This window comes from Girardinichthys multiradiatus, chromosome 2 (assembly GCF_021462225.1).
Source record: "Girardinichthys multiradiatus isolate DD_20200921_A chromosome 2, DD_fGirMul_XY1, whole genome shotgun sequence".
Classification (NCBI taxonomy): Eukaryota; Metazoa; Chordata; class Actinopteri; order Cyprinodontiformes; family Goodeidae; genus Girardinichthys; species Girardinichthys multiradiatus.
In genome coordinates this window covers 41,387,708-41,404,620 of record NC_061795.1, presented here as the reverse complement: position 1 = coordinate 41,404,620, position 16,913 = coordinate 41,387,708, and the positions used below count along the sequence as shown (strand labels likewise).

Sequence of the window (16,913 nt, the reverse complement as noted above, 5' to 3'; positions counted from 1 at the left end):
GGCTCACAATGCTAAACTAAACAGGCTGTTTGGGATAGGGCTAATTATGCTCTCGGTTTTTTAAATTTTATACAGAAAGTGCCATGAAAAGTTGCTCCCTTACAGATTTCTTCACACGTGTTTCAGGTCACCCAGAAATTTTTATATCAGACAAAAATAACACAAAATGCAGTTTTCGAAAGATTCTGTACGGAGGGGGCCATTCAAACTCACCTGTTCTTATGTGATAAAGTTATTGCCCCCCCAAATCTAATAATTGGTTTAACTACCTTTGGGGGCAACAAGGCTAGGATTTCCAAGGACTGGTTGTGAGTCTGTTAGTTCACTGTGAAGGAAATGTGCCCCTAACCATTAGTAGTTGCACCTTGGGCTTCACAGAGTCTCCATAGCAACCATTATCTACATGCCAACCGACTGTTTAGGAAGCATCCCAGAAAAACCCCTTTGCTGGCCTTTTATCACAAATGCTAATGTTTGAAGCACGCTAAGAGCTTCTAAAACTTAAACAGAAGTTTTGATAGACAAGATGAAAATTGAGCTTTTCAGTAGTAAAAATGCCAGGTTAATCCATCCTCAAACACAGGATGAACATGTGGGAAGCTCCTATCAACCTGTGACCCAGTTTCATCCATGGTTATCTCAGGCCTGAATCCTATAGGAACCCTGTGTGGTGAGGTGAATACAGCATAAGAGAGGATCCAGGACGCTGAGTGATATTAAGATATCAGTGTTAATAAACTTCTTCAACTAGAAGTTGCGCTTCGGCACAACTAACTCTCAAAAGATTGCCACAACATGCAGATTTACAAAGTCCTCAGCCACTTTAGATCAAGAAATTGGAGTATGGGGTTCTACAGTGTACTAATAATCAAAACTGGTTTCGGTCTTTTATTTTGACCCTGTTGCTTTTGCAAGGGACCACATGTTTTACATTTATGCTAGTTTCTTAACAGAGCAATGTCTGCATTGCTACATTAATACACTGCTGATCATGTCCTGCTGTCAGACAATCATAATTTGCCTGATCTAGTCCCAGAAAAGTATCCTCAAACAATGCGATTATGCCATTCAAAAGTGGTCAGTTGTAATAAAAATATATTTTTTACATAATAAATATTCCCCTTTGAATGACCCATGTTCTGAGTAACTGTTAGCTCGGTACCTTGAGAGTTCCTCCCTTATTCTCCAGACTAAGATAGTTCTGAATGCTCTCTGCTGAAGGTAAGATACTGACCGATTGTAACTGCTCTTCCAAACCCCACTGCAACTCTAACTGTCCCGTTAATTTGTTTGTCAAGCTTAAATATGAACTAAACTCACCAAGTTATTGCTGGGATTCTTCTTTCCACATCAGCGGTTCATGCTAAGAGTATAGTCGCCATCCTGCACCTGCTGGTGGCGCTGTCGCAACACTTCAGAGCACCAATCAGATTGCCAGACCATGTTTCTATTCAAGTAGTGGTGGTTCAGGTTGGTGCCATTTTTTGTCTATTTATAGTGTCTGCGAAACTGTGACTTTTCTTACTGTCTTTACTCAAGCTTCTGCCTTTTATATTAATACTCTAAATATTTTTTATGATGGACTTTTTATTTTCATGATTGAACACCACCTAGTTTTTTTCCTCGTATTTGGTTGCACAGCATGCGTAACATGTACACAATGTTCTCCCTTTGTGTCTTTCAGAAGAGAGAGGGCATCCTTCAGTCTAAGCAGATCCAAGAAGAAATCACTGGCAACACTGAGTGAGTACATGTCCTTGTGTTGGCCATTCTTACGCCTCATCGCACACTCGTGCACAGCTGAAAGTTGTTATAGTTGGTACTACAAGCTACCGATAATAACGTTTTGCAAAACACATTGTACTTATAAAGCACAAATAGCTCATCCTTTGTACCTTTTCAGAAGAATGTGTAGGTGTTGTTAGTTCACGTAACTATTAGCTACGAACCACTGTTGTGTCTACACAAAAGATAACACAGTTTAACAGTCACAAAATGTCTGCTTTCTGGTGTCTTGTGTTGCCCTGAAACTTAAACGTCCAGGGCAAAAATAAAAAGTATTTACCCCTTAGGATTTCTTTTGTTTTCACTTTTTCTGTCTCATTTAAATATTTCAGATCAAAAACAAAATGCAATTTTTTTTATAGTTTAACTGGTTTGTAGCTTAATTGTCTAGAGCTCCAAGATTTTATACGTGAAATTAGAATATCACAAACGATCCAGTGGAACAAATGTTGTGCACAGGTGAAATGACGTCCATTGTATCTAAACAAGCAATGTGGTGGCACCCTTAGCTGAAGAATTAGACAATTAAAACTGAGCAGAGCCTCTCTTGGACTTTTTTGTCTCCCCTGTGAGGCTGTCCTGCAGCCTGACAGCACCTACAAGGGAGATAACAGCAGGCCAACACTCAGATACACTCACATTTGGTCATGGTAGATGGATAGACTGTTAATAACACACACACACACAATGATGGTCACAGTGGAAATGGGTTATTACCACACCACCAGGACCGTTGCCCAGACCTGCCCGCATTTGCCATCAGAGATTAAACCGTGAACATGTGTGCGTGTGATTTTGTGTTTGTTTGTCTGTGCGGCTGCCATTTCTCGCTGGCCTGCCCACTGCGATATCTTTGCCTTCGGGGACACTCGTGCTGCAGTGATCCCTCACCCTCCAGAACCACCTGAGCCTTTCCAACAAAAGCATCCTCCAAAGTGTGAACAGTATAATAACAGACGAGGCCCTTCATTCCCATAGAAAAGGAGGATCTCCTGCACAGACATGTCTTCATTATTGTTTTAATACCCTGCAGTATTTGAGGTGATTGCATTGTACTGTAGCATGTAGCTGTTGTAACCATCCCTGGTTATTTAAACACCCAAGGTGCATCTGTGTCTATTGTTAATCATATTATTAGAACCTGCTTTATGCTTGTATTGTCATTTGTTTTACATAATCCCTCCATTCTCTGCATTCCTCTGTGATTGAACCTGAAGCATCTTATTTTCTCCTGTTTATTATGAACATTCAACTGTGAAATTCTCAGGATGAAGAAACTTCTTCTGACCTTTGTGTTTCTTGTTTATTTTCAGGGCTTTCTCTGGCAGACATGGTATGCACTTATATTTTTTATACTACCCCCTTCTTACATTCTTGTATTATTTTGTATTTTGTTATGAAACGTTTTCTTTGTTCTCCACAGAGCGCGATGCTTTTGACACCCTGTTCGACCACGCTCCAGATAAGCTGAATGTTGTCAAGAAGGTACCGAGGCTTTACAGCTGCATCGCAGATTTATCTGTCATCTTGTGACATTTTATAATGAAACCAATAATCCCAGGCTTCATATACGATTTGGAATGTTCTGGAGTTTTTGTGTTTTCCATGTGTGGATAAGTATGGAAAAATAATCTAGATTATAGAAAAAATGTAGTATTTCCATCCATTTGTTTGTCATCTATCCATCCATCCTGGCCACTGTAGAAATATCTGCCTCAAATTCATAGTGTCTTTTTTGACATTTTAAAATTTATCTCTAAAATTTTTGAGAACTTTATAAATCTTAGTTGGGAAAAGTGGAATTTTGGCATAAATAATTTGTAGGAGCCCTGCAAACCAAATTTCTTAAAACGATGGGATGCAGCAGATATCTTTACAGACCATCTTCATTGTATTAAAGTAATAATAACTTTAAATTTAGATTCTAGTGAAACTCTTAAATGTGTTTCATTGGAGACATGTTTACCTTTTCATTACGTCATCCATCCCTATAATTTCATTGTCTTCATTTGGGAACTAAGGATACTATTTGGAGAAATCAGTTTATTCTTGCCATTAATAAGATTTACACTGCTCAACAGTCTGTGGTTGTTGACATATAGTGTGTCACTGTAATCCGAGCTGCAGGCAGACCACTCAGAGAAACTGACCCTCCACCAGTAAGAACCTGGATTGATGAGTCCAGACGATACATTTTCTATAGTTTCCTAGACTATTTCAAAAGGATAGTTGTCTATTCTGACTCCATCTATTTTTACTGCACTCATGCCTCGATTCAGATAAATATTAAGAATATTAAGAATCCTTTAAGAACCCCCATGTTCTATGAAATTTATTTTTTAGATAATTTGGTTTTATTTTGCTTACCTTCATTACCATCTTACAAAAAAATATTTTTTTAAATTGCGCAATTGTTCAAAGTTTACTTTGCCCCATTCCAAATCTTTTTTATTTATTTAAATAAATAGATAAATGGATAATGACATCGAATGGGTTTTAAGGGGTTAAAGGTACAAATGATGTGCAAATCTGTGTATTCCCTTTTTAATTACTTTATTTCACAAAGTAATGAGTTTTTAAAGTTATCTATATCATTTTAGCTGTTATCAGGTTTTTTCTGTTGATGAGTTTCCGTTTGACGTGTTTCTTTGTCATTTTTCAGACTTTGATCACTTTTGTGAACAAACACCTAAACAAGCTCAACCTAGAAGTGTCTGAACTGGACACCCAGGTAAGTCTCTATTTAAAGTTCGAGAGTGGCCTTGTCCTTGTTGGCCTGGGTTAAGTTTTGTGCAGCTTTGAATCCATCTACATCTTAATTTAAAGGGCTCTGTATCTCTTCAACAGGCACCTCTGTGGGTTTAATGCCTTTAGTCTGTGCATCATCCATTTTAGAACAGTCTATGGGGATGTGGCTCGGTGTCTGGCTCAAAGGACCATTGCGTAGGCTATTCAAGGTTCTTACTGGACCCACCAGGAAACTGATGCTCAATTGTTTTCTTTTTTATTAGTTGTAGCTGTTAAAAGGGTATAAGGAGGTATTTGCCATGGTTCTAAAAAAAAAAAAACCCATCAAAAATGTTATTTTAAACTGTTTCAATCATTTACAAGAAACTGCAATGGAAAATATCTTTAAGGGGAATTTAACAATACAAACATCCTCATATCATCTAACTTGGCAATAAAATCAAACCATAGGTTAGGGCCAAAGTGTGGTAAAAGAAAGTTTACTGTCGCCTCCTTGTGGCATGGAGGAATTGATGAGCTTCTTGTCATTTGTTACAGCCTTTGATACAATGAAAACTATCTATCCAAGCTATTTCTGTGACTGCAAACAGACTGCACCCTCTTTAAAAACAAACATTTTGCAGTTGGATCAAATTTGTCTTCATGTGTTTGTGTGTCTGTTTTTGTTTAGTTTGCAGATGGGGTTTATCTGGTGTTGCTGATGGGTCTGTTGGAAGGATACTTCGTGCCACTCTACAACTTCTTCCTCACACCTGAGAATTTTGACCAAAAGGTACAAAAGTCTGATTATCTTTCTACCTTTATGACATAAATGCCTCCTATGAGCAAGGTGAAGGAGGCTTAACGGCTTGCCTGATTAAATAGATCATCACCTGCACTGTTGTATTGCTCTTGCATCTTATACTGCTCTATATTTACTCTCACTCACTTAAAACTGTGCACATATATTTATATTATATTGTAGATATGTTTATACTGTTTAATTTGTATTGTATTGCACCGACTACGCCAAAACAAATTCCTTGTATGTCCAAAAACGTACTTGGCAATAAAGCTTTTCTGATTCTGATTCTGATTTAGAGAGTCAGTCGATCTGTAATGGAAACCAGGCCAAAAAAAAAAAAAATCCTCACTGAGAGCAAAGTGTACCGGAGTCAAGTTCCTTTTTTGTCTGTACAAACCTGCCAATAAAGCTGATTCTGATTTCAAACAGTGGCCACATCTTCAGCGTGGAAGTTAAGTAAAGAAAATTAGCTGTTTTTCTGTATCAATTAACGTGTTTAAAATGAATTCAGAAGAAGCACAAAAGGTATAAGAGTCAGAAAACTGTCTTCCGCAGCAGGTTGTCTGCTAGCCATGCTGTCAGCTTATTTTGGGAAAAAGATGGACCTCAACTGACAACAGGAAGGCTAATCAGATTACAGAAATTATGCTCCTTTTGATCCCTTTAAGCTTTCATCTTCTGTGTGTCACAAGACATGTTTGATTAGGAAATACATCTGCCAGGGAAATACTTTGGAGCTATGGTAGACTATATTTAGACGCTCATTGATTATTTGCTCTATGAGAATGCTAAAAACTATTAAGAATTTCAGCTCCACAACCTTTTTTATTTTATTTCTAAACTTATAGTTTATTGTAGACTTGCATCACAGCAATGCAACTTTTCCCTCTCAGAACTTAAAACATGAATATTTAAGGACCGTTAAATAAAATCTAGACCAATCACGTAACAGTTGTGTTTTTGGACTGTGGAGGAAGCTGGAGTACCCGGAGAGGAAACATGCATGCAAGGGGAGCCCATGCAGACTCCATGCAGAAACACCCCCCCAGGCCACCATGTCGTCTAATTTATACAGTGGGGAGAACAAGTATTTGATAAACTGCAGATTTTGCAGGTTTTCCCACTTGAAAGCATGTAGAAGTCTTACATTTTTATCATAGGTGCTCTTCAACTGTGAGTGACGGAGTCTAAGTAATTAATCAGAATTTTATTGCCTGACATAAGTATTTGATACATCAGAAAAACAAAACTCAATCTTTGGGACAGAAACCTTTGTTTGCAATTACAGATATCAGATGTTTCCTGTAGTTCTTCTTGATGAGGTTTGCACACACTGCAGCAGGGATTTTGGACCACTCCTTTATACAGATCTTCTCCAGATCCTTCAGGTTTCGGGGCTGTCCCTGGGCAATATGGACTTTCAGCTCCCTTCAAAGATTTTTGATTGGGTTCAGGTCTGGAGACTGGCTAGGCCACTCCAAGACCTTGAGATGCTACTTGCGGAGCCACTCCTTAGTTGCCCTGGCTGTGTGCTTTGGGTCGTTGTCATGCTGGAAGACCGAGCTACGACCCATCTTCAGTGCCTTTACTGAGGGAAGGAGCTTGTTGGCTAAGATCTCCTGATACATGGCCCCATCCATCCTCCCCTCAATACAGTGTAACCTTTGCAGAAAAGCATCCCCAAAGAATGATGTTTCCACCTCCATGTTTCACGGTATGGACGGTGTTCTTGGGGTTGTACTCATCCTCCTCCTTCCTCCAAACACGACGAGTGGAGTTAAGACCAAAAAGCTCTATTTTGATCTCATTAGACCCCATGACCTTCTCCCATTCCTCCTCTGGATCATCCACGCAGTCATTGGCAAACTTCAGACGGGCCTGGACATGCGTTGGTTTGAGCAGGAGAACCTTGCGTGTGCTGCAGAATTTTAATCCATGGCGGTGTAGTGTGTTACTAATGGTCTTCTTTGAGACTGTGGTCCCAGCTCTCCTAAGGTCATTGACTAGGTCCTGTAGTTATGGGCTGATCCCTCAAGTTCATTGATGCCCCACGAGGTGAGATCTTGCATGGAGCCCCAGACCAAGGGAGACTGACCGTCATGTTGAACTTCTTCCATTTGCTTATAATTGCGCCAACAGTTGTTGCCTTCTCACCACGATGCTTGGCTATTTTCCTGAAGCCCTTCCCAGCCTTGTGTGGGTCTACTATTTTATCCCTGGTTTCCTCACACAGCTCTCTGGTCTTGGCCATTGTGGAGAGGTTGGAGTTTGTTTGACAGAGTGTGTGAACAGGTGTCTTTTATACAGATAATGGGTTCAAGCAGGTGTGGTAATATTTGTACAAACACTGATGTTCAGTCTCCTCCAGGAGAGAAAGCTCTGAAGCTTGGTTTTGCTTTAAAAGTATTTTTTTTTATCAGGAAAAGGTAGTTAAATATGATCAAGATCAACCACAAATTTGTAAAATAAAACAGATTGCTTTGGATTGTATTTGTTAGAACATGATTCCTATAGCCTGGGAAAGTCTTATCCAGGTATGGACAAGTGTGGAAAAAGAAAATTGAGTTTAGAAAGATATTTGTATTTCCAGACTTTATGTCCGATTCCATTGCTTTAAAAAGTGTCTATCTGTCTTTCCATTTTTCATTTATCCCTTCTTCTTTCCTTCCTTCCAGTCTGTTATGTTTGTAGGTTTAAACTGGAACCATCTGATTCAATGCTAGTACAAGTACAAGACAGTGCTTAAAGCATACCTTCTTGCCCTATAATCTGTTCAAACTGAATGAATTTGGCCGGTTGGGAAACAATGAAGCAGTCTTAACCTACCAGACACCAACTTGAAATTACCCAAGAGCACTAATAAGACTTTCTTTCCTCTGTTTTTTGTAAAGTGTTGTTGTCCGCTCTGGAACATTGTAAGGCCGATTTTTTTTTTTTGTCTTTCTGAGCTCATCTTCGTCCTGACCCACAGTTTAAGCAGCACTCTTAAATCAATACTCCATTTCGGAGGAGCCTTGTGTGCTTGGAGCCAAGACTCTCCTCTCAATAGCTTGATAAATGTCGATCGTTCTCCCTGGAGCCCATTCGGCACAGCCGCTGGCCTCTGTAGTACTACGGTATTCTGAACAGGCAATCTGTGGACACCACAGTAGTCTTTTGTTTGGGTTTTGGCCAGCGGCCCCTGCCAAGCTGCGCAGCAAAATGGGCATCGGTGCTACAAAGCACATAGCCTTTCCTGGCCCAGAAGAACATGCACCGGCCCCACAGCATCTGTAATCTCCTATTGCACAGGGAAACAGTGGAGTGGCTCAGGGGCTCGGCTGTGTGTGTGTGTGTGTGTGTGTGTGTGTGTGTGTGTGTGTGTTGGAGGCCTATCAACGATACACCAGGGGTGGGCTGTTAAAAGTAGCACAAGGCATCAAGAAATCACTCCTGCTCCTGCTTAGTGGATCTCTTCTTCAGGCTCTTCCTTTCTGCTTTTTTTTGTATTAGATGGGCTTAGGTCACGCTTTTCACACAATAAGCCTTTGTTGGGCAAAGCTTTTAGTACTTCACAGCAGGAAGGGTAGACACACAGGCACACACACCCAATGGGCAGGGAATAGAACACATCTTTCAACTGTTAGGCCTCTTCTCCCTGATTGGTCTTCCTCTTCTCTTTTCTTTCCCTGTAGAGATTGCTGCAGAAGTCTTTTTTTGGTTTGCTGAACAGAACTGGATCCCTGCTCATCAGAGGATGTAGATTTGACACCAACCTTAGAAAATAACAGACTTAGCAAATTGTCATTGTCATGTTTTGAACAAGCAGCTCTTCATTATTACATCATTTGTCTGCACATCATCATCCAGGTTTCCTCATTCCAGTCTGGAAAAGTCTAGAAGTTAATTTCAGTGTCTGGAAATGTATGGAAAAAGATAAAAAGTATGGAAAATATTTTTATTATCAGGCTTTATTCCCTTGATGATTTTCTAAATTTTGTGTCCTTCCTTCTGTACTTTCTTTTTGCCATCCTTTCCTCTTCCTCCTCCTCCTTTACGTCCTTTCATTCAATCCTCCCTCCCTCGTGTCCTTACCTCTTGTGTCTCTTTTTGCCTCAGTTCTGTCCAACCATTCTTGTGTCCTATATCACTTCTGTCTGTGCCTTTAGTTTCTTACCTCATTCCTTCCTCTGTTGGGACCTTGCGTCCTTCCTTCTTTGTGTCTTTAGTTCCTTCCTTCCTTCCTGCTTTTCTTCTGTCCTCGGTTTCTATGCAGTGCTGCCATGAACCACTATAAAACTAAACTGAATTCAATTGAGATTTCTATTAATCATTTAATTTAAATTATGAATTTTCTTTCAAAAAAGGATTTAAATTATTTTTTTACAATAAACTTTTTCAGTTATCATACACCACAAAATACAAAGTAAACAAAGATTCACCTTTTTAAATGTGAAACAGACATGTATAACGTGGCACTGGCAAAAAAAAAATACATAAAATGAAGCCTTTTTTATATTTAAGCATTTACAAATAAAAAGTGTGTTCAGATTGTCAAATATGACTGATGTAAAAATTTATAAAAATATCTGTTGAGCCATGAGTACTACACAGGAAAAAAGAATCCCTTTCTATTACTCTATTAACTAAAATGTGAAAATTGAGGCGATGACTTGCTAATTACTGTATTTTAACTGTATTTAATATTTATGAGTTTGGTTTAAATTTGATTGATTTAGAGTTATAACTATTTCCACCCAAAACCACCCAGTAAGGTTGGGATTAAGTAAAACTGATTTGCAAGCCCAGTCTTAATCAGTCACCTGTGCCTCTTAACGTCAAACATTTATGGAGGGGATAATATAGCAGACAGACAACCTGTGTAACTTCAGCATTTAGCTTCAACACAAAACACACAGTGGCTTTGTTTTTTTCCCTAGCTTCTCAGGGGGCTCTGGGTGTTGGTGTATGTTGGTGCTTTCGCCGGCAAACTGTTTCAAACTTTTCTAGTTTGGGTGTTACGTCCTCGGACATTTTGTGCCAACCACGCACCCATTTACACCCACTTGGAGGACGATGTGTACCTTCTTTGGCAACTGAATATTTCATGTAATTTTTTTATTTAGCTTATGGTTTACAGCAGTGGTGTCCAAAGTGCAGCCCGGTGGCGATTTGCGGCCTTTCAGAATAATTTTGTGTGGCCTCAGTGAAGAATGGTAAAAAGTTGGCCCTCCAGCAAATATAGCTTTTTGTGTAATTTTTTTAGAATGAGATTTTCAATAGAAAGAAACGGTTGTAGCTTTTCTTATAAATTTTAAGAAAATAAAAGATAAATTCATTAAAATTCTGTTAGATCTCAGTGCTGCATTTGATACAGTCGACCATAATATTCTCTTAAAAAGGCTGGAATATGCTGTAGGGATCAAGGGAACAGCGCTAGGCTGGTTTAAATCTTATCTGTCTGACAAATTCCAGTTTGTTCATGTAAATGATAAATCATCTTTAAACTCCAGGGTTAATTGTGGAGTACCACAGGGTTCAGTACTTGGGCCAATTCTCTTTACTATATATATGCTTCCAATAGGTCAAATTATCAAGCAGCATAGGATAAATTTTCACTGTTACGTTGATGATACTCAGCTTTACTTATCCATGAATCCTGATGAGCCCAACCAGTTAGATAGACTACAAGCATGTCTTGAAGATATAAAAACTTGGATGACTTTAAATTTTCTGCTTCTAAATTCAGACAAGACAGAAGTTGTCGTCTTTGGACCGGAGTCTTTAAAAGAGAAACTGCTTGGTCAATCACTTAACCTGGATGGCATTAAATTGACCTCCGATAATAAAGTATAAAACCTTGGTGTTACTTTTGACCAGGACATGTCATTTAAATCCCATATTAAACAGGTTTCTAGGATTTCCTTCTTTCACCTCCGGAACATTGCCAAAATTAGAATTATCCTTTCCAGGAGTGACGCTGAAAATCTAGTCCATGAATTTGTTATTTCAAGGCTGGACTTTTGTAATTCTTTACTATCAGGATGTCCACAAAATGCAGTTAAAAGCCTTCAGCTGATTCAAAATGCTGCAGCTATTTTAGCTTCCCTTCATTGGCTCCCTGTTTAATCCAGAATAGAATTTAAAATTCTCCTCCTCACATATAAAGCCCTTAATGATCTAGCTCCATCATACATCAAAGATCTGATTGTTCCATATGTTCCTAACAGAGCACTTCGTTCTCAGACTGCAGGTTTACTGGTGGTTCCTAGAGTCTCTAGAAGTAGAATGGGAGGCAGATCCTTTAGTTATCAGGCTCCTCTCCTGTGGAACCAGCTCCCAGTTTTAGTCCGTGAGGCAGACACCCAGTCTACTTTTAAGGCTAGGCTTAAAACTTTCCTTTTTGATAAAGCTTACAGTTAGAGTGGCTTAGGTTATCCTGAGCTATCTTCCTTATTTTTTTACCTCCGTCTTCTTCCCTCCCTGTTGGATGGAGTAAGGGGGAGTCAGGTTTGCCTAAAGCGGCTCAGTTATGGTTGAGATGCAAACACACCCTCCATTTCTGCTACCTGTATGATCCCTTCTCTTTTCCAATGGTTATAATCAGTCTGACAGAGAGAGGTATCCCAATCATTGTGGTTTTTAGTATAACAATGACCATCAGTGGGACCCTTTGTGAGGTGCCTTGTGACGACATTGTTGTAAATAAGCGCCGTTTAACTAAATAATCTGAACTGAAACTAACTGTGTAGTTATGCTGCTATAGGCTTAGGCTGCTGGAGGACATAACGACCACTTTCACCCTCTTCGCTACATTCTCACACTACTCTCCAATTTTGCATTATTTGCTGTTATTTCAGCTTTAAACCTTTTTCTCTTCCTAGAAGCTACACCTGGCCTGACTCTGTGTCTACCTGTGACACCTTTCTGGAGAGGAGCATCGTCCAAGCTTCTGCTGGCAACAACTTAATGCTCACCCTCTACAGATGATCCACATAGCCCTGTCTTTCAGTGTTTAACCCTTTCTCTCTCCTAGACATGGCTACTGACTGAGCTTAACTGTGACTAACTCTATCTGCTCTCCTTCTGACGCTAACCTTGAAAACTGCCTCAGAGTTTATCTGTTCATTCTTTCTAGGTGAAACGACTAAAAGAGCTATATCCATTAACATTTACTTTTCCTTCCCATAGAAAGTACTCCTGGATCAGTGCTTCTGTGTTCTTTTTGTGTCTCTGCTCTGTTCTCTCTAACCCCCAGTCTGTCGTGGCAGATGGCCGCTCACACTGAGCCTCGTTCTGCTGGAGGTTTCTTCCTGTTAAAAGGGAGTTTTTCCTCTCCACTGTCGCTACATGCATGCTCAGTATGAGGGATTGCTGCAAAGTCAGCGCCAGTGACTGTCCACTGTCTCTACATGCTCATCCAGGAGGAGGGAATGCTGCAAGTCACTGACTGGATGCAATCTGCTGGGTTTCCTTAGACAGAAAAACATTTTATCCAATTTGAATAAATTAACTCTGACTGCACTGTTCAATGGTTAGGATTAATTGGAATGTATGAACCTGACTGTTGTGAAGTGCCTTGAGACGACATGTGTTGTGAACTGGCGCTATATAAATAAACTGAATTGAATTGAATTTAAAATAATGTGTTGAAAACATTCATGTGGATGGATTTTTATAGTCGTCATCAGTCTACTTGTCGCGACATTGCTGCAGAAGTTACTGGCTCCCCTAGCGATCTAGCTGCAGGAGAAGGAATCACTGTCTAGGCATTAGCCTTTTTTGATGCTAATGATGGGGAATATGTGAAAATTAACAGCATGGTCTTCCTCCCTGCAGGTTCACAATGTGTCGTTCTCCTTTGAGCTGATGCAGGATGGAGGTCTGGAGCGACCAAAGCCCCGACCTGAGGGTGAGATGCCAGTTACCACTTCTCTGCTTTGAACTTTTGCCTATTTAAAGGAGACATATCATTCAAAATGCACTTTTTTGGCCCTTGAATACATTTTGTTGTGTACTTGGAGTCTGTAGGAGTGCAGAAAAGTTGAATTTAGTCTCTCCAGGTGCTGTGTAGACATCTTTATATTCTGTTTGGGTCATATTTTTCAATCCGTTCAGTTTTCTCTATTCTCTATTACGCTGCTGAACAGCTAAACACGGTCATGGACTTCCAGCTAACTAATTTTGCGTTTCTGCCATTCTTATTTCTTGCTGCCATTTTGTAGTCCAAGCTCAAGTACTTTGATGCCGCAAGTGGATAAGTCTAAATGTTCGGTTGTTGGGTGTATTAACCCACACAATTGATTACACCGTCCCCCGCATCAAAACCTCTTCAAATATCTGGTTAAATTTTATTTTTCATGGAAATGTTCCCACATCAATGGGGAAATTCTTCTTTGTTTGCACGAAGGACTTCAAGGACGAGTACTTCAGCAACCTCCTCCATTATCAAGGATTTGCTGAAAGACTTTATTTGATTTAGGGCTCAGTTCCTGCCGTTCATGGAAACGACGGACGGAGCAAAGCGGTAAGCTGCAAATAACGCTAAAATGACAACAAACTATTTCCAACATGAATTTATTGTGTGTTGATATAACGTCCTGGCCATTGTTCTGATAGTAGTAGCATCGTACCTTCTGCTTATGTTAGTGCGTTGTGCTGCTTTTAGCTCCTTGAGGACTTAGTTTTGAATAGTATTATTACATAAACAGTTTTGCATTGTTTTTGCCGTTTTTGTCTTTTTTCTGCACCGCTAGATAATTGTATCTCTGTTATCAAACTAGAAAAATGCCTTAGCTCGTTAAAGTTCAGCGCTCTTTGACCTGGAGGGGGGCAGGGTGTGAAGGACCTCAAAAGCATTTAAAGAGACCAAAACGAATTGCTCTCAGACGCACCTCAGAACAGGGGTAAAAGAGGAGCCTGTGGAGCTACAATAACGAGTTCAGACCAAAGCATTGCAGTTTCACTTTATATAGACCACAACTGAATGATTTAAGTGTGAAAGGAAGGATTTAAAAGCATGATATGTCCCCTTTAAACTATACTGTGTCCTATAAAGGCAACAGTGGCTGAAAAAAGAGCTGTAAGTAATATTTTGTACCTAATGTTAAAGGACCTTCTTATATAAGAATGTATCTGTCTATTAATCTCTCTGTTTATCCATTCTGGAAAATTTATTGTGGAAAATGGAATTTGTATCTGGAATTACAGGTTTCGTAACACGGAAAAGCGAGCAGTATAGTAGCCCTGTTTGTTGTGTATCAGCACAGTATTTACCACTAAACAGTCTGTAACCCAAGAAGTGTGCGGTGCTGGTGGGTTTCTCTGCAAAGTCACTCTTCTTACTACTGCTTCTTCCTTTTTTACTGAGTGGTTTGACTGTCGGGCTTTGGGCAGAGAGCAAGTACAGTGGATATAAAAGGTCTACACAACCCTGTTAAAATGTCAGGTGTTTGTGATGCAAAGAAAGGAGAGCAAGACAACTAATTTCAATGTTTTCTCTACCTTTTAATGCGGCCTTTATCCTAATGTGACTTATTGTGGCATATATCTAAAAACCAAACAAATCTCTCATAAGAAAAAGTTTAAAAAAGTTATAATAACCCGGTTGCATTAGCATGCACACCCTTAAACAGATAAAGATTCTGGTTTAATTTCACCATTCAGTCTTTTTGGGTACACACACCATTTATTAAAGAGAATCTGAATAATTGTAAATAAAGTTCAGCTGTCCGGATTTTCTTGACATCAGCTTATTTGCTTACTTTAGCTAAAGCCATAGTTTGCTGAGAGGTTGCGAAAGGATTTCATTGTTGGCCACAATTCCAAATATTAAGTTTTGATGCAACAACACCACACATTACACTCAGTGAAACATGGCGGTGTCAGCAGCTTCCTCTGGGATTACTTTCCTTCAGTCAGAACTTGAGCTTTTGTCAAGGAGGATGTAATCATATGCAGGATTAAAAAATTCTGTCAGTTTTGACTCAAAACCTTCAGGTATGTGGAGCTAAACTAATCAAGGGGTTCAACAATGTACTGGTTTAAGGGTGTACATACTTATGAAACTAGGTTTTTGCCGCCTCTTTATTTACTTGTTTAGTTTTCCTTTCCTAAAGTTGGCTTGTTTTTCAGTTTACCTTTGTGAGATATATGCCGCATTAAAAACTTTTGAAAAGATTTATCGCCTGATCCTCACCCTAACCCTTATATTACAAAAACCTGGACTAGAAGGAATATGAATGATTAAGTTTTTATTCAATTGTTCATATAAGTATTTCTTTGATTATTTATCTGTTAATATGTGCTGTAATCAGCCAAGCTTCAAATAAAGACCGATTTGCCTGCTTCGTTTTCAGATAACAAATAGATGCTCATATAAACCTCTTGAATTTTCTCTTCTTGCTTTCCTCAGACATTGTGAACTGTGACCTTAAATCAACCCTGCGCGTCCTGTATAACCTCTTCTCCAGGTACAGAAACGTGGACTGAGCACCATACATCACAAGTGGGAACAACATTATAACAACCACCACTTTATCAGTGTTTTTGTCCTCTGTTTGTTTTAAGAAGCAATTTTTTTTTAACTAAATGCACGAATCACATTTAGTGTGCTTAATAAAAAAAAATCACACAAATCTCTTTCTCTCCTGCAGAGACATGCAGTTTTTTTTTAAAAAAAAAAACAAAAAACTTTTTTGTTGTAATCTGCAGGAAAGTCTTACAGATTTACAGAGCTAAAATGCATCCAGACGTGTTGTTAAAGCTTAGTTAAGTCTGATGATTTGCCACCCCAAATTTATATCATGGCTAGATTTCATATTTTCTTATGTTTTTTTTTTTTTTATATAAAGCAAAGAAAAAGAACATATTTGTGTATTTATTCTGCATTTTGATACCCTTCTTGATTTTCCAGCTGTTGAATTATTTCATCCGGCTTTTGTTTATGTCCATATAAATGCCTTTATTTAAACCTGTGAACACTGTCATGTCCCAAGGCTGGGATGAATGTGCTCCCAGTTGTCTTAATGCTCCGGATTTCCTTAAAATATTTGACCAAAGCTTTGCTGTATTTGTATTAATAAACATAAAGTTTTTGCTAAGCGGCCACCTGCTTTTTTGTAATATATCAATAAAATGTGTTTTATTTTTACTTGAGCATCTAAAAAACATTTATACATTTTCTATTTTAATTTATGCATCAAATATTAAGGACGAAGCCTTCTGCTAAAGCAGCTGAATACAGTCCTATGTTATGGTTTGAACACACTCCCTGTCATGTTTCTGTTTATGTTCGAATGCATTACATTCAATAAATATTTCAGTGTTTGAATGCGGTTACATTTTTCTGCCCCTCAGCAGAAGTGAAGAGGAATGCGTTTGCAATGAAAACAAACAAAAAATTGGGGTCAAAATGCTTCCAATTTTCCGAGCGCAGAATGACAAGTGAACCTCCAGAACAATTTTCTTTTCACTAAATTGAGACAGACTGTTAGAAAAGCGGTGTAAAAGCTTTCTGAATTGAAGCCGACCCCTACGCAGACCGAAATAGACAGAGGAGTTACTGAATAGATGAAAAGGTTCATTTCTCCTCACACATTCCACAATGGCCTTTGAA

General features: G+C 39.0%; 1 protein-coding gene across 1 annotated transcript in view; it reads left to right on the top strand.

Annotated features, from left to right (window-relative positions):
• Positions 1-16,628, top strand: part of parvaa (parvin, alpha a) — a 32,550-nt gene extending 15,922 nt beyond the window's left edge. The window contains exons 6-13 of the mRNA XM_047392981.1: positions 1,355-1,470; positions 1,685-1,743; positions 3,099-3,118; positions 3,209-3,270; positions 4,448-4,516; positions 5,204-5,305; positions 13,136-13,208; positions 15,711-16,628. Coding sequence (XP_047248937.1) covers positions 1,355-1,470; positions 1,685-1,743; positions 3,099-3,118; positions 3,209-3,270; positions 4,448-4,516; positions 5,204-5,305; positions 13,136-13,208; positions 15,711-15,787 — 578 coding nt within the window. The 3' untranslated portion in view covers positions 15,788-16,628. The remainder of the gene's footprint in view (positions 1-1,354; positions 1,471-1,684; positions 1,744-3,098; positions 3,119-3,208; positions 3,271-4,447; positions 4,517-5,203; positions 5,306-13,135; positions 13,209-15,710) is intronic.
• The last annotated feature ends 285 nt before the right edge of the window (positions 16,629-16,913 follow it).